We start from the raw sequence: 21,202 nt of genomic DNA, 5'->3' as shown, positions 1-21,202 counted from the left end.
TAAACATCTGTCCCGAGGGTCGTTTTGTTGTTGTTGGTTTTGGTATGATGTCTGTGGTAACTGATGATGGTTATTTTGGTTACATCAGCGTTAAGATTTAAAGCAGGCCTGAGAAATTCTCATGATAGTGTGAAAGTTTTAGGGTACTTTCTTTTAATGCGGGATGTTGCTAGTATGAAATGATAAAAGGATTTTTATGCTGTTACTGCTCTTTAGTTGTGACTACTAGTAAAAAGTTGATGAACAATCTAGGTCCTAGATTCCAGATATAGTGGTGGTAGTGATGTTCCTTTGTGATAAGATGCATAGCTTACATCACTGCAGTACTGCTAAGTCGTCTGATAGGGCAGGGTGCTTAAGTATAAGATGCCTTCTCTCTGTGTCTCTTCTTGTTGGCACATTTAATTATCTTGGCAATATGATACTTTTGGCTTGTTTTATCTATATATGTAGTGAATATAGAGGCACCTGTCACCTCTAGAGACAATATTTTTGGGGACTTAAAATTGTGTTGAAATGTGGGTTTACACTCTAAGTATATTAAAGCCATTTGAATGTAGAATGGATGCTCTTGTTTCTCAGCTTTATTTTCTAGCAATTAAGGCAATTAACTTGTCAATATTTCCAAGAACACAGCAGAAGCTATCACTGTGTGATGGACTTGTGGATAATCTATTGGTTTAAATTCAGATTGAATATAAATAGGAACACCATTTTCCTTATGTAATGAGTAGATTTACTCATGAATTTGTCACTGGAAATGCTGAGCTGCAAAACTATTTTGATCATGGCACAAATGATATAAAAGCCAATTGAAAGTGAGTTTGCTAAAAATCTTTTTCCAGATGGTTGGCCTTTCTTGGATAATGTGCAAAGAATCTTTACATCTGGGAAAATAATTTTCTTTTGATATTTATTCAAATACCTGTTTCAAATGCTAGCAAGCAATGAATGTGTCTCTTTGAATATTATTTAAGAAAAGGGAGAGAAATTATGTCTTTGATATATTTTTTGTTAAGATTTTTTTTTGTTCTTAAGATTTTTTTTTTAAGATTTATATTTATTTATTCCAGAGAGAGAGAGAGAGAGAGAGAGAGGCAGAGATGCAGAGACACAGGCAGAGGGAGAAGCAGGCCCCATGCATGGAGCCCGACGTGGGACTCGATCCCGAGTCTCCAGGACTACGCCAGGGCTGAAGGCGGCGCCAAACCGCCGAGCCACCCGGGCTGCCCGTGTTCTTAAGATTTTAAGAAATATTTAGAACTCTGACTTTGTTAGTAGGACCCATCAATTGGTTGAAGGTCTGGAGAAGATTATGAGTATTGACTCTGACCTTCCCAACCCTTGTCACAAAAGATCCCTTTTATGATGTGTCAGTACACATCACAAAAGTATCCCTTAACTATATTTTAAAGATATCTGTTAACATATCTGAAATATGTTTGTGTGGAACAGCATTGATACTATGTGGAACAACGAAGGCCATTTGGAATGTTTTCTTTAAATTCTGATTTTACAAGGCAATATTTTTAAGCATTGTATAGAAAGCAGTGAAAACTTAGCCAGAGATCTTTGTGCTTGCCCTTTTGAGATCTTACTGAATTCTGAATGTCTCTCATTTTCATGTGAAGCAGTCAGACATACATGTTGCTGAGAAGCAGTTGCCACTTTTATTTGATTTCTTGGCCTGATGGCAAAGGATTTCAGAATTAGTTTTCAAGATTATTCATATTCACTATTCTCACGACCAAAGGCCAGTACTTCATTCTTAAACATATTTATTCCAAAGATTGCTGCATACAAGCTGTAGTCCCATTCTTATTATGGTAATATTCTTTTTGTTGTTACAGGAGCTGTATTTCTGAGTTTCCTTGACTATAGTTAAAATACAGGCTCTTATTGGAATGAGAACTATTATAATAGAATTTGTTATTTTATATTTTTAAGTAATCTTCAAAATTAAAAGTCTAGAGTATAGAAAACTAATTCATTTTTTAAGTTTCTTTCTTTCTTTTTTTTTTTAAGATTTATTCATGATAGACACAGAGAGAGAAAGAGAGAGAGGCAGAGACACAGGCAGAAGCAGGCCCCATGCCGGGACCCCGACGTGGGACTCGATCCCGGGTCTCCAAGATCACACCCTGGGCCAAAGGCAGGCACCAAACCACTGAGCCACCCAGGGATCCCCAAGTTTCTTTTTAAAAAAAAAAAAAAAATCTTTTTTTTAAAAAAAGATTTAATTTATTCATGAGAGACACAGAGAGGCAGAGACATAGGGAGAGGGAGAAGCAGGCTCCATGTAGGAAGCCCGATGTGGGACTTGATCCCAGGACCCCAGGGTCATACCCTGGTGGAAGGCAGGTGCTAAACTGCTGAGCCACCCAGGCATCCCCAATTTTTAAGTTTCTAAGCCACTTCTAAGGAAAATGACTGGTTGAAAGCTTGAGTAAATGTTAGATTTAATTTATATTATCTTTACCAAATTATCCTAATTTTCTAACATTTCAACCTATTTCTTTAGCGTAGTAATCTACGCTATCAATCTTTAATTGATAATTTGAAGAATTTAAGATGATTATAGAGACTTAAATTTTTTAATTAAAAATATGTTTTATGCAGGTTTTTCCTTTAAAAAAATTGTTTTTCTTTTCAGTAATATAAGGATTGGAGTTTGGTCAGAAGAATTTGAGAGCTCTATTTTCTAGGCAAACTGGAGATAAATGTCTACTTTTTGCCAAGACATATTTATTGGTGCTGCCTTTGGATTAGCAGCAAATAGTCACTGATCTCATGGGAAAAGTTCTTCCTATAATTCCAAGAATTTTTTTTTTCAATAACTAGTAGTTTTAATTCAAAATTTGCAATTGTAAAAATTTGTAGGTTTACTTAAGGAGGGAAAACCAGGGTTCCTGGACAGTTCAATTTTGGATGCTTATTCTATAAGCAAATATTTTACAGTTTGTTTTTTTGTTTTACATGATTTAATAAGTGATCAGAGATCCTAGACACTGGTTAATTTAAGTATATTCTAAATTTTAGACATTTTCACTTTGTCTATTGGCTGAAATGGTATGTGAAAAAATCAGTGGGAATAATTTATTTTTGAAAAATTGATGATGGTAATGTACTATTTAGGTTAATGATTTTATGTTTTGAATCATTTCAAGGTTTCTAGGTGGACACATTGTACGTTTATATCTAAAGACTATTATGGGAAATAGCACAAATTAAAGAGAATGTAAATGGAGAAAGAATTTAAGGATACATTTTATGTATAAATATCATATTTGTTGAGTTCTGAATAATATGATAATTATGTATTTACCTAACCCAACTTTGAGCATCGTCTTGGAAAAGAGATGACCTCCTTAAAGGGGCTAATGGACACTAGGAAGAACACACCAAGCTGTTGTCCTTCTAAGAGGAATTGTACAAGAGGGTCTTGGATCCTTTAATGTGAAAGTTGTTTTTAGCTAGAAGTGAAATGTCAGAGAATAGATTATTCTCTCTTCCCTTTCAAATGGAGTATTTTGCTTATAAAATGCACAGAAACAAATGGGTTTTCTTCTTTCACCAATAGGTAATATGCAAGCATTGGTAAAATAAAATGTTAGCAAATTGTCCATTGAACATGCTTAGAGATATGCAGAAACTGACGGCTGGTTAAGGCAGTGAAAAATAAAATACAGACATTTTTCTAGGCAGAACATGAGTAGTGAAAAAAACTGCTTTTAAATCAGTAGTACGCATAGGAATCTTACTGCTTCAGAGTGAGTTTCTTAACATAGAGCGAATAAACATGAGTAGATAGCAGGACTTGGTTAACATTTGAGGGGGTTTAGCAGGTTCTTAAAAGGCTCTAATTTTCGGGAAGTTTAAATTTGATTAGTGTATATTGATAGTTCAAATGGCAATTTTAGGGTTTTTTTCCTAAAAACATTTTATAACCTTGACTTATTAGGTATCATAGTTCAATTCTGTGATTCTGCTGATTCTTTGTATTTATCATTTTAGAACTACTCATGAATTCTTATTTGGTGCTCTTGCCGAACTGGTTGATAATGCAAGGTATGTAGTCTTTTTTTTTTTTTTTTTAATTTTATTTATTTATTCATGAGAGACACACATAGAGAGAGGCAGAGACATAGCAGGCTCTATGTAGGGAGCCCAATCCTGGGACTCCAGGATCACGCCCTGAGCCAAAGGCAGGTGCTAAACCGCTGGGCCACCCAGGGATCCCAAGGTATGTAGTCTTTAAGCTTACAGTCTCTGCCTGAAAACGTTTTGGGTCGTTGTGACCTTTGCTTTCTGAAGATGTGGGAGAAAGACAATTTTGTAAGCAGTTTTAATTCACTCCTAAGAACTCCTAAGAGGTCTCTTACCCCAAAAGTATTTTTAATAGCATGTTAGTTGGTACTTTCAGTTTATTTGATTAACTTTAATTCATTTATTGCCTTTCTAAAAATAGTGAACTTATGACCTCCAAAGTTATCTTCCACTGTGTATTAGAGCAAGATAATTGGGCGCTGGGGTGGCTCAGTGGTTGAGCATCTGTCTTTGGCTCAGGTCGTGATCCCGGGGTCCTGGGATCAAGTTCTGCATCAGGCTCCCTGCTGGGGGGAGTTAAGATAGAAACTTAGGAATCAAGTTAATGTGATAGCTAAGATCTCATTTGAGTTATCAGAACAGTACACCATCTAAAGTCTTTAAAATTATGCCAGAGTTCTGTGTGTTTTTAAAACGTATATTGTCAGATGATGGATCAGTGTTTTCTATTGTTAGCAGCTGTGCTTGAAGAAATTCTTTAGCATTGTGTTACACTGAGTTCTTAGTGATGGAAGTCTATAACTGTTACTGTGCAGTACTGGAAACAACTTTGGGTTGGCTCAAAGATAAAAAGCAACAACCAAATCAAGATTCTGTTAATAATTATGAAAATGTTATCTCAGTTTTGTTTCTGAATGCAAACATAAAATTCAGACACATTGCTATTGACCCAGTGTTGATGACTGATGAAGGAAGAGGGTAAGAGATAAGTACTTTTTTGTAGAAGTACTTTTCTAAATAGATCCCCAGTTAATGAGCTTGCTGTTTTTTTTCTGTATTTATGCCTATACTATAATCCTGTACCATTATTACTTTTATTGTTATTCCCTGGAATAACATGGAAGTGTGCTTATTAACAAATTGTTTAACCAGAAAACTTCCATTTTTGTTTTAATGATGGTTGACACATAACTTTTGTATTCTATTTAAATTTTTTAAAAAGATTTTATTTATTTGAGAGAGAGCTAGAGTGAGAGAGCAAAAGCGGAGATAGCTGCAGAGGGAGAGGGAGAATAAAGCTCCCCACTGAGCAGGGAGTCTGATGTGGGGCTCAATCCCGGGACCCTGAGATCATGACCTGAGTCAGAGGTGGACACTTAACCCACTGAGCCACCCAGGTGTCCCTGTATTCAATTTAAAAATGGTGTAGCCTAATGGAACTATGTTTGAATTTGTTAGCTTGTTAGCTTAGTGAGACCATGGTGTGCTTTGTCACTTGTTAACTTAGTGAGACCATGGTATGCTATGGCAGACTGCCTTTTTGTCTATCATGTGGTGAACGGATGATTCCTGAAGTATGTGTTCCTGGTCATGCACACATTTTGCTCCTCTTTCTCATATTTGAAACTGTTTTTATGTTTTGGGGAATAGATACATGTAGAACTGTATGGATTTTTTACATTTAAAACTGATGAAACACTCCGTGCCTCATTTTCCTTGCCTGCAGTTAGGAGAATTGGACTAGATTACTTTCAAGCTTTTATTGATGACTGAACTTGTATTTCAGCTGGTGGTTGGAGTCTAATATAGTGCACCAACCTCCTTTCTAGGTTAGGGAGGATAAGATTACAAGCTTGTGAATTAGATTTTTTTTTTTTTTTTTTTTTTTTTTTAATTTACGATAGTCACAGAGAGAGAGAGAGGCAGAGACACAGGCAGAGGGAGAAGCAGGCTCCATGCACCGGGAGCCCGACGTGGGATTTGATCCCGGGTCTCCAGGATCGCGCCCTGGGCCATAGGCAGGCGCCAAACTGCTGCGCCACCCAGGGATCCCAAGCTTGTGAATTAGTCTGCTGACTATAGTGTATACTATGAGATGTGATTTTTCATAGGCTTTGTGGCAGATGGTTTTTTTTTCTTTGTTCTCAGTATCTTACACAAAAGAAAAATGGAAAAGTTATTGGAACATTTTCTATGTTTGCTATCAAATTATGAGAGAAACACAGTTGTAATTTTTTAGTATGTAAGAGGGAATGTTCTTCCTTATTCTATAGATATTGTTACTGTGAAATCCATATTAAAATATCTAGGCCCTATGTGTCGTGTGGTTATTTTAAATAATTTAGAGCTTCACACATAGGGAAATATATTTCACACATAAGGAAAATAGAGTTGTCAAGTGGGAGAGTACTTTAATGGATACAGAATTTCTGTATGACTTTCTAAAAATAAACTCAAAATAGTATGCATCATACTTAAAATACTATGCATTTTGATGTTTGATATTTTATATTCAGTATTTATATGAATATTTATATTCATTTGGATCTTGATTTTTTTCCTTTTAATTTTGCAGAGATGCTGATGCAACCAGAATAGATATTTACGCTGGTAAGTCAGACATCAGTCCTTTCTTCTAATGTTCAGTTCCTTTGAATGCATTTTTTGCTGTGTCTAAGAAGAAATGCCTAAGAGCCTGGGGAGAGATGGCGTGATTACTCCAGGTCATAGGTAGAAGCAGGGCAGCCCTGGTCAGGCATGTAGTAGAAACCAAGAATATTGGTGTAAGGAAACTCACACATGGTGCCCAGATCTATAGATCTATTTATTTTCTTAAAAGAGATTTTATTTACTTGAGAGAGAGAAAGAGAGAGTTAGCGACATAGTGAGAGAGGGAGGGAGAGGGAGAAGCAGACTCCTTGCTGAGTAGGGAGCCAGATGTAGGGCTCCATCCCAGGACCCTGAGATCATGACCTGAGCCAAAAGCCCCCCTGACTTAGCTGACTGAGCCCACCCCCCCTCGGGGCACCCCTATATCTATTTATATAGCCACTGAGAGTTTAATGGGATGATAGAGTAGTGGGGCGTGAAGTGACCAAGTACTGGTGATTTTACTGGTTAGATTACTGATTGGCTGATTTTACTGGTCCCTGCAGCCAAAGAGAGAACTTGTTAGAGGCCATTTTCTCTCTAAAACCTCATTGAGGACTTGGAGAGTTGCCTGTGTCAGTTGCATAAAATAGTTGGGTTAACTGGGTAGGCACTGGGGTTTTACTGAGGAGATGTTCTCAGGCAGAGGTGTCAGGTGGGAAGGACAGCTGCTTTGCTTGGAATTGAAAGACTTTTTTTTTTTTTTTTTTGAAAGACTTTTTAAAAAGATTTTCTTTGAGAGCAAGTGAGTGCATGAGCAGGGGGAGGGGCAGAGGGAGAGGGAGAAGCAGACTTCCTGCCAAGCAGGGAGCCTGACCTGGGCATGATCCCAGGACCCCCAGATCATGACCCAAGGCGAAGTCAGATGCTCAGTTGACTGAATGACCAAGGCACCCTGGAATTTAAAAATATTAATGATGTTTCCTGTTTTGCTTATTTAATTGGCTCTGCTGTTTGGTAGTAAGTTTCTCTTTTTTTTCTGGAGTGGGTACAACAGTGGAAGAATTCTTAGTCATCATTTGCTTTTTTAAAATTTTAAATTATTATTTTTAGTTTGCTTTCTAGCTACCTGTTCAGTGTTTGTACCAGCATGTTTTTGGTAATTTGAATGCTAGAAATTTGGAAGCAAAATAGAGGAAGGTGGCTTTTAAATCCAGTTTGACTGCATATAATGTTTCTCTGACAAACTTTTCTGAAGTCTTGAGTAACACTCACTAACTTATGAGAAGACTTAAAGTGTTTTTGTGAGAATATGCAGTTATCAAATAACCCCTCTTTGTGGATTCATTTGATAAATGGGAAAAAGCACACAACTAAGAAATAATTTTCAGAACCTCCAATGTTATATAATTATGAAGAATCTCCTATATGACAAATTTTTCATGTCTGAATTACTTTAGAGCAAGAAAATAATTCAGAACAGCTAAAAGTCGCTGTACTGCTTAAATTCTGAAAGCCTTCTGCTCAAAAGGCTATGCCAAAGTGGTGAAAATAAGACTTCTTTTATTTTTAGAATAAAGGAACAAAGTAAATATCAGGTGTTAGGAATGCATCTCAGAGGCACAGCAGAAGAGTGTTAGAAGATGGTTACTTAAACCCTAAGGCCAAATGGAGGCACCATCCCCAAGTCACAGTGTGTATCTTACATCTTAAGTATGCTTTAATGAGGAGCAATTACAGCTACTTTTGAAAGAAATGTTGTTTTAATCGTTGCACAGATGGTAAAGCAGAGAATAGGCGTCTACTCCAAGTGATATTGAAAGGACAAATCATCATAGCTGAGTCTATTTGAAAAAAGCATTTTAAACACATCATCTCTGTCTCCTCCTACCACCTTTGGTGGGTGAATTTCATGAAGAAAATTTAATCCTTTACACTTAGATTGCAACAGAATGGATTTCAATTTAAATGAAAAAGGCCCGCTGTGTATTTATTCTGTGCTCAGTGTTCTTACTCCTATTGTGCTTTGGGAAGAGTCCAGAGAGGATGTGATGGAGCCTTTTTTAAGTTCTCATTAGAGAACTTAAGTCTTTAATTGGAGAGGCAGCACTGTGTAGATGATTAGAGAACAATAACTTGATCTTGAGGGAACTGTCAAGGCAGTTAAGGATTAAATGGTGTGATAGAAGTACTAAGCACTATAGCATTTTAGAGGAAGACTTGATTTACTCCAAATACCTCAAGATTGGGAGTCTTGGGTGAAATGTCCTTAACTTTACACTTTTCTACCTCAGAGTTTAATTAACACATTCAACAGGAGGAATAAAAGCAACCTCAGTTTATGAGTGCAATAGTAGAATTAGTAATACCTGGTACCATAAAGTTCTTACTGTCAGTACACAGGGGAAAGTGTTTTCTTGTCTCCCATTCTGAGACTAGACTGATAATGAGCTTGGAAATCCCCTTAAATATCAGATTGTTTGAATTCCCTAAAAAGTCATTTTTTAAAAGATTGTATTTAAACCTAAGAAAAGTGACAAAGGAACCAGACTCTTGAAGTACAGAGGTGTTCATTTACCCAAAGCATTCCTATTAGATGGGGCCAGACAATAATGTGCCTGTCAGAAGTAGATTCAGTATTTTTTTTTTTTTTAGATTCAGTATTTTTATTGACTCTCTTGACTTCCTTAAATAGGTAGTGCAACTCCTCAAAGAAAGATCTCCTTTGTGATGCTAAACCATGGTTAGTAAGTGGGAAATTAGAGCACTGAAATAAATATTACCCAGATTTCAAAAGAATAATGAAGAACTTGGATGTCATTTTTTTTTTTAAAGATTTTATTTATTTCTTCATGAGAGACACACAGAGAAGCAGAGAGAGAAGCAGGCTCCATGCAAGGAGCTCGACGCGGGACTTGATCCTGGGTCTCCAGGATCAGGCCCTGGGCTGAAGGTGGCGCTAAACCACTGAGCCACTTGGGCTGCCCTTGAGTGTCATTTTATTATAACTTCTGCTAAGGACATTATTTTATCATCTCTTTTATTATCTCCATTTTACATTTCTTCTTCTTTTTCCTGTCTTTTCCCTGGTGGGAGTTGGATGATGGGAAGTCAGGCTAATTTGGATAAGCCAGACTTAGCCATATTGGGGGGAGCTTAGATGTGCATCTTTCCAAACTCATTCTGATAATCTTACATAGCTGCTACCAGGATCTGAAGCACAACTATAAAGAAGGCAGTTTGGCTTTTCTCTCCCTGTCTTGCTTCCAAAGATGTACGATGGGAGTGGGACCATACAACTCGCAGCTGGTTGGTCTCCTATCTCTAGAACTCCCCCCTCCTTCATCAAAATCCTTTGCTTGGAGGCTTCAGATAACACTCAATTGATCAAAGCAAGTATCAGGTGTTAGGAATACATCTGTAATTGGTGAAATGTCTGGGAAGATAGTTTTGAGCAGGAAAACCTTCCAGTTCTTGTTTCTCTAGCTCAGTGCTTCTCAAAGAGTGGTCCATTGATGGATAACATCAGCATCACGTGGGAGCTTGTTAGAAATGCAAATCCTTAGGTACCTCCTCAGACCCACACAGACTTTCCAGGGTGGAGCCCAGAATCTGGGTTCTTTAGCTGATTCTTATACACACTACATTTTGCTCTAGCTGTTACTTACTCGTCTGATTGAACCCTTCTGCTTAACTGATTTGCTACAGAGAGTAGCATCTATAGGACCATAAGCTCTGTGAGGGCAGTGATCATATCTGCATTGTTTATCTTGTCTTCATCACAGAGCCAGGCACAGAGGAAATGCTCAGTAAATAGTCATTGAATAAATGAGTGATTGGTAGAATAAGCATAGTAGCCAGGGGATGAGGCCACATTGCTTATTTACAAAGTGACTGCTGTGCCAGCTGGTCTCTCTTGACCCTGAGGCAGTGTTGCATATGATCCTGTGGACTCGGGTACTATGAGCTGCTTATAGGCTTGTTGATCACTATGTGGCCAGGAGGATCCTTTATCGGTGGATCTCTTACCTTTGTAAACCATATGAAAAATCTTTAAATGAAGTCCTTGAACAAGAAAGGGATCTTAGACCCACTGTTAAGTAATGATTATGTGTTAAGACAGCCTGCAGATCCTGTTCTAAGAAACTCAAGGGCCTAAAAGTAACTTCCTATATGATGTTCAAGAAATGCCAGTGATCCTTGAGGACTTTTCAGATGCAGTTGACTTGAACCAATTTCTGGATCCCAAAGCAGAATCTACATGTATGTTTATGGCTGAAGTGTAAAACAGATGGCTCTTGGCTAGATTTCTTTTACCATGCTCTGTATCTGACCTAGTTTGAGTCTCCATGTGATATTTTGCTTCCTCCAGAAGGAAACTTTGAAGGCTTTTTGCACTTTTATTGCACTTGCTCCTGCTTACCAGATTTCCACACTGATAGAAGGCACTTCCATAAGGAGAAATTTTCTTAGCTACCGATAGTATTTACAGGAAGGTCTTTGCTCTTGAACTTTCAAAAAGCACTTATTATTAATGTTTCAGCAAAGTCTGCTTCCTCAACACTTAATGATACTTGAAAATCTGTGGTTTATAGTACTTTTGAAATACATTTTAAATTACACTAGTCCATTTGATAGAAGGTGATGATGACTCACTTGAATCTTTAGCCCAAGGGGAGGACAAAGAGTATTTTAAACAGATTCTTCAGCTTAGATCGTTGTATAAAGTTGGTGAACTTCAGCTTGCAGGGGACAAAAAAAAGTACTCAGGAACTAGGCTCCAAAGCAGCCTCAAACTTGTTTCTGTAGTGCCTTATATAGATCTTCCTTTTGGTAGAAGTGCTCTCCTGATTCCGCATCCTGTGCTGTTCCTCCTTTACCAACATGATCCTCATCATTGGTCATAGGCACCTTGGGAATTCCAGTATGGCCCTCTTCCCTATTTGAGCATCTCTTCTTTAAGTGTTTGTGACATGCTTAGACCCAGACTACTTTGAGTAACCACCTGCTGCTGCAGAAGACAGCTCCTGAAAGAAGAGTTTCTTCTTCCACCCACTAAAATGGCAGCCAGTTTGTTTTGTTCCTTTCCTGTCGACCAGGAAGCCCTATCATGGCTGCACTATCAAAGGATTTAATCCTCTTGTCAAAAGACTGTTCCTCTTTCTAGTCAAGCAAGTCCAACTGGGAAGTGGGTAGCTCTCACTGCACCTTGTGCCATCTCATTCTTAGGTTGGGGGGCCATTTCAAGGACTGATCAAGCAGAGGAGGTAGCAGTGAATACAGATAGCCCAGAAACTCGAGTTAGCTTGGGGATAGTCATACACAGACTTACCAGTTCAGGTAGCAGTGAATACAGATAGCCCAGAAACTCGAGTTAGCTTGGGGATAGTCATACACAGACTTACCAGTTCATCTGGATGGTAGCTGACACCCTTAGCCTGTAGCATGTCTGACATGATCACATTGTTTGAAGGCTACCCCAAACTCACAAAGGACTTGCCCTGTTGATTTGAGCAGTGTTGATAAGGACAGTGTAATACTTGGAGAATTTTAGTGGCATCGGGCCCACAGCAGAGGGCAGAGGTGGGAATAATCCAGGTGGAGAGAGGCAGAAGGATGATTGAAGTTTGCCTGAAATACATGCATATTCAGAGGCTCCTGGGTGGCTCAGTTAAGTGTCTGCATTTGGCTCAGGTCATGACCTCAGGGTCCTGGAATCAAGCCCCACGTCAGGCTCGTCAGCTTCACTACCTCCCCCCTCCCATGAACATACTTGTGTGCACACTCTCAAATAACATTTTTAAAAAGAAAAAGGAAATACATGCATATTCAGCGGTCCTAGGTGTGGTTAGTCTAGTGGACCAAGTATTTCTTTGATAGTAAGGGCCCTGACATTTACCAGCTAGGGCTATTAGAAGGAAGAGCTAGGTTTGTCCTAATCTCTTTGTACCCAGATGTTAAATTGACCCACCTTCTTCTGACCTTACCCATGTTGCTACCCTCTGGTAGGTAATTTCGCAGTAATAGCAACTGCTTCTTTTACAGAAAGGCGAGAGGACCTTCGAGGAGGATTTATGCTTTGCTTTTTGGATGATGGAGCAGGAATGGATCCAAGTAAGTAATGAGATGATTACTGCTTTTGGGGGAGGATGTAACTCTTTTTACTGAATACTCATTGTGTTTTTCTGTTGCCTTACCGTTGTGACTAGAAGATCCACCTGGAGAGAGAGAGGTCTGTTGCAACATCTCAGGCTTAATTCCACTAATGGATTTGCCAGGTCTTGTCCTAGTATAGTAGATAGTATCTGAATGGCAACCCAAAGTCAGTCAGATTACCTGTTTCTTGACATGGTTGCACAACATCCTGGAGCTGGAACTACAGAGGCCTCCCTCAGCCTTCATACCATGTTCTGGTAACAAGAAAGTCATAGTGATAGGCGGTACTGACAGGCCAGTCAGAGGTTGCCTCCCTTTGCCTCATGGTTGTGAATTTCCTTGGAAAGTGATTTTAGTAGACATGCAGCCCTGCTTAGATTTAACAAGGCTGAGACCTTTGAGTTGTGTGAGGATCCTGGGGAAGAAATGCAAATATTTCACTTTCTTTTGTGCCTGCCACTTTAGGTGATGCTGCCAGTGTGATCCAGTTTGGGAAGTCAGCCAAGCGAACACCTGAGTCCACCCAGATTGGGCAGTATGGGAATGGATTAAAATCGTAAGTATACTAGAAGCCTATCATAGGACTCAATACAAAATCAAGCATGCTCTCCTGCTGCTGTACAATGGAAATTTTTCTATTCCTTATCCTTTAGTCAGTATAACTCTGAAACATAAGAAAAATCAGAAAGAAATGGTAGTTTGGGGACTTAGTAACTGTTGTTTAGCCGAGTTTTCCTTACAGATTGAAAGTATGAACAGCCTAAACCATTTGGGGTGAGAGAAACAAGTTGTAGGTTTCTCTTGGCAATGTGCTCTGGAACCACATCTCTCCTCCTGACGAAAATTCTTACTTTTCCCCATGGTTTCAGGATGCAAGTGGTTGTTTTGCAGGGTTAGAAGTATCTGAGATGGTAGAGAAATTGCTTCATGGCACAGCAGTGTTCTCAGCAGTGTTCCCTGAGCACCTGTCACATGTCATGTTTTGAGCCCAGGCACTGGGGGATCCAGGGTGAGTAAGAGAGATCTGAACCCTCCCTCTCAGAGGACATGATCTCTCCTCCTGTGTCCTGCTAGACCCAGTAGCAGGGACTTACCTAATGTCTTCAGATCCCTTGGGTCTTTCTCAACCCTTGGTTCCCACTTGTTTGGTGTTTGGAATGTGTTGTTCTGATTTTGAGTGAAGCCCCAAGAGAAAGGTTTCTATTTCTGAAATGCTCACTTCCAGCTGTACATACCTTTGGATGGAATAAGATTTAATGGGATTGGAGTTTGTACAAATGGGATTCTGAGTCACGTTTCCAGTAAACGTGTTGTTTTGAGAGAGGGTGGTGCTTTGGTCAGTCAACAATCAGTTGTGTCTCATATGCAGCGTGCTTTGGATGTGTAGCAGTGAAAGAGTGTGCTTTCAAAGACATTAGGGACATGGTACCTGGACTTTTTAATTGGTCTTTCAGGGGAGAAACCAAATGGTAATAACAAGTACTTAGCACGTGCCAGGCACTATGCTAAAAATTTTACTAGGATGATTTCATTTAATCCTTTTATCATCATTTTCCAATGAGGAAATTGAGGTTTATGGGGATGAAGTGATTTGCCTAGAGGTATAAAAATATTTGCCCGAGTGTAGAGCTGAGATACGAACCAGGTCTTTCTGCTGCAAAGCTGGAGCTGTTGTCCATCTCACTTCAGTCCTATTAAATTAAATTCCAAATCTCAGCCACTTAATTATTTCTCTGAGCCTCAACTTCCTCCTTTGTAAATTGGGAGTGTAATACATGCTAGGTAAGTTAAGGATTAAATGCTCCCATTATTGTGAGAGCCTTAGACAAGTTTCTGGATTGTTTTATTTCTCCTTTGATCTCACCATTCAGTTTCCTGGCCTGATTCACTAGATCTAGGGTAGGGCCTAGGAGTCTATGGATTCTGGTGATTCTGGGGCTAGTGCCCTAAATTCCCAATAACAGGTCTCTTAGAGTCAGTGTGAAAGATGAAGCCCCAACTTATCTGGATTGTAGGCCAGCCTCCTTCTACCTGGTCTTAGCAGTTCTGTGGCCTCAGGCAAACTATTTCATGTCTCTGAATATCTGTTTTCTAATCTAGAAAATGGGGTCCTATTCTCTGACATTCTCTCTTACAGAGCAAGTTTGAGGAGCAAACAAAATGTGACTCTGACCATGCTTAGAAGACCAGGAAGTTGAGTGTTGTCATTAGCGTATTTTAGTAGAATGAGTTTTGTAAAGAACCCATTGAGTTGGAGCCATCTAGTGTTGAAAGTGTAATTTTGAAACCAATTCAGAAGTTGAAAAGTTTCAGGAGGGAGTGATTTGTGGTGAGAATAGGGCTGAGAAGCAATGAAGCCAGCAGAGAGGTGGCATTTTTGGGGTTGTTGCTCTTCAGCCTCCCAGGTCAGGATCAAAGAGGGAAGAAAGAAGCACAAAGTGAGAGTTTTTGCCAAATTCGGGCAAGAGCAAGCTTTGACAGAAAACAAGGTAATGTGCCTCATTTTGCTATCCATAAGCTTCAGAGAAGAAGGAGGAGGGCTGTGAAATCTGTCAGGAGTGTTGCCAGCATCTTTGGAACTGGAGGAGGAGAAAGAGAACTTGGCAGCCCCCAGGGTGTCTCTGGATAGTGTCCTGGGCGTTTTCCTGAGCATTTGGGGAAATGGGACATGGCATTCATTTATGTGTTTGGCTTGCCAACCTGGTTTGTATTCGTACATAGAAGAGAGTAATGAGGCTTCCCACTACCATCCCCTCCCTGGGGTATTATGAAGGCTAATGAGATAACAACCATAAAGCCCCAGAAGCTGCTCAGAAGAAAGGAGTTAAACAGCCCCATTGTTCAGTGGGTAATGAACTGTTAGAACTTCTGCCCTGTTCCATGTTGCCCAGAAAGGCCTGTTCTTGCCTGTTCCTCAGAAGATTTAATGTGGCCAAACAGGAAGGAAGCGGTTGATTCCATTCGGACTTTCGCCTTGTGGAACCCAGCCTCAAGGCACATTTCCCAGAAACCATTTGTGTCTAAAAGTAGGGACTGCCTATGGCATAATGAGCTTGAGGTGGCAAAACAGTTTTGAGAGAGAAGGTAATTGTAGTTACAGGACATGAGCCAATTATAGGCTTCTTAAAAACTGTGATTAAGAATTGTGTTGTGTATGGTTAGCCCCCCTATATTTGGCTGAGCCTTAGGGTCATACTGGTTTCTTTTTGAGGATTTATAAGAGTAGATTGTGGGCTACACCCTTGATGGTGCTGCCATTTGATGACTGAATGAGAAGGGAGTTTGTGTCAACAGTGGAAGGATCAGGTGGGAACTGGATGTGGTCAGTGTGGAAGATGATGTGTTGAGGGTATTGATTCCTGGAGGGAAATCTGGTGGTGGCTCAGTCAGAGTACAGCAGCCCTTGTGTGGCTGAGATGAACCTGATGCATGGGCAGCAGAATTACTTACCATTGTGGCAGTAGGTTGGGGGTGAGACTAACTTGGGGCTGATGATCTGTGGTGAATGTGTCCAAAAAGGGTGGTGAGGGAGCCCTGTAAGGTGGGTAAGTAGAGTCAGGGACAGCAAAAACTGATGGAAGAGTAGAGGAAATGAGGGCTGTGGACCTCATCATCTCAGGGTCCTGGGAAGGAGGGAGGCCTTGAGGAGAGCCTTCGAAAGGTAATTTCACTCATGTCCAGAGAGCGAATTTGTTTCTTTTTCAGATGGGTTTTTGAATCCCTGGGAGAATAACCCATTTCTGCTTTCCTTTCAGGGGCTCAATGCGCATTGGGAAGGATTTTATACTCTTCACCAAGAAGGAAGACACCATGACCTGCCTCTTCTTGTCTCGGACCTTTCATGAGGAGGAAGGCATTGATGAAGTAGGTTCTGTCCTTGTGGTCTGAGTCATCATCTCGCATTTCCTAGTCTGCCTAAGTTATTTGTGATGCTGGGCTCATTGGGGTTGCAGGATTGCAGCCATGGCCCCATTATGGGATTAGCTGGTTAGTCGAACTGATTGAGGGGTTAGGCAGACCTCTTAGTGTGAGAGGAGGTAAAAATCTCAAAGCTTCAGAGAATAGAATTAGGCCTATTAGAATGAGGCCATTAAATGGCAGGGACCAAGAGTTGGATTTGTATCTTCTTTAGACTTGCAGCCTGAATTCAGTCTGGCAGGGTGTTAATATGAAGAGTTGTTTTATCAAGTGGAGTGTTTTAACTTGACTGTGGGTAGAGATCACAGCCTGCCATAGTAATAGGAATTAATATTAGGAATAGACTGTTTTTTCCATACGCTGGTGATTTTGTGGAATGTGTTATGAAGGTATTTTCCTTTTGAAGAAATATGTTGATTTAATCATTTATATCAGAAGGTGGAGTCAGATACCTGTAGGGCCTGGACAGGTAGTGAAGCAGATAAGTATATGGAAAACATCATGGTAAGCTCTTTGCTAAATGATAGATGACACTTAGCCCCAGCTCATCATTGATGTGCTAGAAAGAAGTCCTAATGAATCTAGAATATTTTGATTTTATAGCATTTCAGTAATTAAGTATGTAAGCTAAACACATGCTCAGTTGATTCTCTTTGCGGCGTGGTGGTTCAGACATCCACAAAGCTGATGTGGTGAAGTCTCTGCTTCTTCATTGTGGGAATCAGAGACAGCTTTAGTCTGCCCAGCCTCAGACTGGACTCTTTTCTTCCTTTCATGTGTGAGAAGTGGCCAGAACTTTAGAGAGGGGTCTGAGAGGGTCTGCAGACAGAAATCCACAGATGTCATGTAAATAGGTGAACTCAGTCAGGGTTTCAAGCTGATTAATCTCTCTTGGTTAGCTGTGATTAAATTCGTGCTGGCCCTGTTTATATGTGAGCTTAAATCGTAGCATATTAGTTCATATTGGGACTGAAAAGCTGTCTTTTTTCCCACCACCAAACACTGGCAAGCCAGTGTTTTTGTTTGCTTTTTTGTGCACTGTATCAGTTCATCTATCATGCATGCAGTAAGAGAAGTGCTATAGCTGGAAAAAGCAGGCTCCTGGGAGAAGGTGGGGCAAAAGAACTTTTGTCCAGGCTTCGGTTTTCAGTAATTTTCTGATGGACTGTGGATAGTGGGAGGAGGATGGTCAAGTTCATGGAAATGGTGTGTTCAGGGTCCTGAAGCCTCATATGTGCTGTGGGAAGGGACTTGGCAGAGGGGCTAGCTGAAGAAAGGTGGTGGCCTCTTGGAGAGCAGGCAGGGCCAGGTCAGGCTTGATCTCAGGGCTTTGGTGAGTGCGGGATTTTACTAACAGCAACCTTCAAAGGTGTGGCAGTATCAGATTCCCTTTTAAAAAGATCCAGTTTGGTGGGGGGCAGGGTGCGCCTGGGTGGCTTGATTTCATCTCAGGTTGTGATCTCAGGGTCATGAGATCGAGCCTCGTGTTGGGCTCTACGCTGGGTGTAGAGCTTGCTTTAAATTCTCTCTGTCCCTCTTCTTCCCCTTTCTACCTGCTCGTATTTTATCTCTCTTAAAAAGAATCAGTTTGGTCATTGTGTGGTAACTGGATTGAAAAGACAGGTGTTGGAGTAGACTAGTTAACATTCCCTAGCTGTGTGTAGCATGCCAGGACTGCAGCAGGAAGGTGAGAGAGCTAGGAAGAATTGTCATTTCTTTGACATGTGGGGCCTGTAAATCTGGTGTTTGATTAGTGGAGAGGGGAAAAGGGAATGATGTAGGTTCTAGTGTGGCAGCTGGGGCATGGTGGGCTGTTTGGAGCTAGTGAAGAATGGAAGAGAGGGGCATCCTACTCTTTGATGAAGAGTGTCATTTTCTCCTGGACTTGGAAAGTTAAGTCTGGGTCATGAGCTTTTGTGGGGAGGCCTGGGCTCTGGGATCCTTGGTAACAGATGAGCTTACCTAAAAGTGTGCAGAGTGAGAAGAGCACCTGAGATCTCAGGGATGTTCTCTCCTAGGGAGAGGAGACGGCCACAGAAGAGATAGGAGTGGCCAGATGGGTAACAGGAAAACCAGGGGAGTGGTGACATTGAAACTAAAGAAGTGTCCTGATGGCCAGGATGGGTGCCAGTGGAAGTGTATGCTGTGTAAAGTAATGCTGTTGTCACCTGGGGCTGCTGTGAAGAATGGGAGTTGCAGAATAAGGTACACATTCACAGAACACAAATGGAACTCAGTTCCCCGGGTAAAAAAGCTAGGTTGAAATTTTTTCCTTACTTGGTGCTTGAAGGTCACTATTTTGGATTGTACTCTAGTGCAAACTCAGCCAAGATTTCAAAATAAGATCATTTTGACTGGGTAGGAATGTGTCCAAACCAGCTCCAGGGATGAATACCATTAGGCAGAAAGCTTCTTAGGAAAAACTAAAATGTTTCAGAACCCTTAACAGTTTATCACTCTGGCACTTGTTAAAATAGAGTCTTTTTTTTCCTCAGGGTGGGCAATTTGATTTGAACCTTCGGGGTGCCTGGACTGGTTAGCTTTACAGAGGGAATCAAGCAGTCAGCTATCCACAGGGCTTGTGGGCAGCTGTCTGGGAGAGGAGCACATCTAAGCCTCTGGGTGTGGCACTTGAGGGTAGGGTTTTAGAAGACAGAGTAGGATTTTTTCCCCCAGTTTTATTGAGGTGCAATTTTATCACTCTATCAATCAGGTAGGATATTTAAAAACATAAACATAGATTGTTCCGTAATATGGAATAGTGTGTATTAAAACAGTTACAGGTAAAACAGGTACAGTTGAGAGAATAATTATAAAGTGAACACCCAGGTAGCTGCCATAGTGGAGTGATACTAGAAGCCCCCAGTGTGCCCCTCACTAGTAATATTCCTTACTGCACCTCTGAAGGAACTGCCTTTAGGTAATTTTTGTAATGATCATTTCCGTGTTTCTCTTTATAGTTTTGGTATCTGTGTTATATATGCATTCTTGAATAATAGTTTTATCTTGTCTGTTTTATGACATTTATATAGTGGGCACATAACATACAGTGGGGTTTTTTTTTCCTGTTTTTTGCCATTTTCATGTACACTGGTTTTTTGTTTGTTTTTTAGTACAGGGTGTACAGAGGGAGAGGGAGGATCTCAAGCAGGCTCCATGCCCAGTGCAGAGTCCAACACGGAGCTTGATCTCACCACCTTGAGGTCATGACCTGAGCCAAAATCAAGAGTTGGACACTTGGACACTTAACTGACTGAGCCACTCAGGCACTCTGTATATAATATTGTTTTTTGAGATTCATCCATGTTGATGCTAGTAGCTGTTGGTTTGTCCATTGTCATTACTACACACTATTTCATTCGTATAAATATACAGTAATATAACTTTTCCAGTCTTTATTTGAAATTTTTGTTAACTCTTATATGTTTGCTGGTACATATGTACAGAAGCTTCTAGTTTATAACCTGGGAGTGGAATTGATGAGTTGTCAGTATATATGTGTCTTCAGATTCACTAGATAAGTACAAGTATCTCTTCAATAGTAGAAAGAGTAGAATAATTACCAAGTAAGGAGAATGGCCAGGGCTATCCCAAGGAGGGAACTGCCCATGCAGGGACCCCCACGGCATAAATCAGCATATCCCAGAGGACCTGGTGCTATGAGGCTGAGTCTTGGGAAGGGGTAGAAGCCACAGAGTCTCTGGTGGTAGGCTGCAAAGCTTGGACCTCCTCTCTGGGGCAATGTGGAGCCATTATGGAGAGAAAGGAACAAGATCGGTGCACATTTTGGGAGAAACTTGTTCTGGGGTCCTCCCTTAAAGCATCTGCTTGTGCTTTCTCCATAGGTGATAGTTCCATTGCCCACCTGGAATGCTCGGACCCGGGAACCTGTCACAGACAACGTGGAGAAGTTTGCCATCGAGACAGAACTCATCTACAAGTATTCTCCCTTCCGCAATGAGGAGGAAGTTATGACTCAGTTCATGAAGATTCCTGGGGACAGTGGTAAGTAGGCTTTGAACTTACAGCTCCGAGAATCCAAGAGCTCCAGAGCCATGAATAGTATGGGGATGTGCAGGGGGTGCCTTGCAGGATGAAAGGAGGATTTGTTTCCCAGGAACACTGGTGATCATCTTCAATCTCAAACTCATGGATAACGGAGAGCCAGAGCTAGACATAATCTCAAATCCAAGAGATATCCAGATGGCAGAGACTTCCCCAGAGGGCACGTGAGTGTGGCTGGAATGGGAGGGAAGGTTTGGAACTGATGTTCATTTTCTCTCTGAGGGAGAGCTTAGAAGGTGACTTCAGGGAAAGAGGAGGGAGCTCATTTCCTGAATTTCTCAGTTCTTGGAGTTGATGAAGCTGAGCACTCAGTGTTTTCTTACAAGTAGGAGGATGAATAGGATAGGATAGCAGCTCCTCAGCTAAGTCAAAAGAAAAGATTGATGATCTCTTGCTCCAGCTCCTTGATTTGGAAACTGAGCCTAGA

General features: G+C 40.6%; 1 protein-coding gene across 5 annotated transcripts in view; it reads left to right on the top strand.

The window, feature by feature from the left end:
• Positions 1 to 21,202, top strand: part of MORC2 (MORC family CW-type zinc finger 2) — a 41,807-nt gene that overhangs the window by 3,993 nt on the left and 16,612 nt on the right. For all 5 annotated transcript variants that reach the window (XM_077874345.1, XM_077874344.1, XM_077874347.1 and 2 more), the window contains exons 2-8: positions 4,015 to 4,068; positions 6,623 to 6,657; positions 12,682 to 12,750; positions 13,258 to 13,348; positions 16,548 to 16,656; positions 20,556 to 20,715; positions 20,828 to 20,939. In XM_077874345.1, coding sequence (XP_077730471.1) covers positions 4,015 to 4,068; positions 6,623 to 6,657; positions 12,682 to 12,750; positions 13,258 to 13,348; positions 16,548 to 16,656; positions 20,556 to 20,715; positions 20,828 to 20,939 — 630 coding nt within the window. The remainder of the gene's footprint in view (positions 1 to 4,014; positions 4,069 to 6,622; positions 6,658 to 12,681; positions 12,751 to 13,257; positions 13,349 to 16,547; positions 16,657 to 20,555; positions 20,716 to 20,827; positions 20,940 to 21,202) is intronic.

This window comes from Canis aureus, chromosome 27, assembly GCF_053574225.1.
Source record: "Canis aureus isolate CA01 chromosome 27, VMU_Caureus_v.1.0, whole genome shotgun sequence".
NCBI lineage: Eukaryota > Metazoa > Chordata > Mammalia > Carnivora > Canidae > Canis > Canis aureus.
The sequence above is the reverse complement of the archived record's forward strand: the minus strand, read 5'-3'. Positions and strand labels throughout refer to the sequence as shown.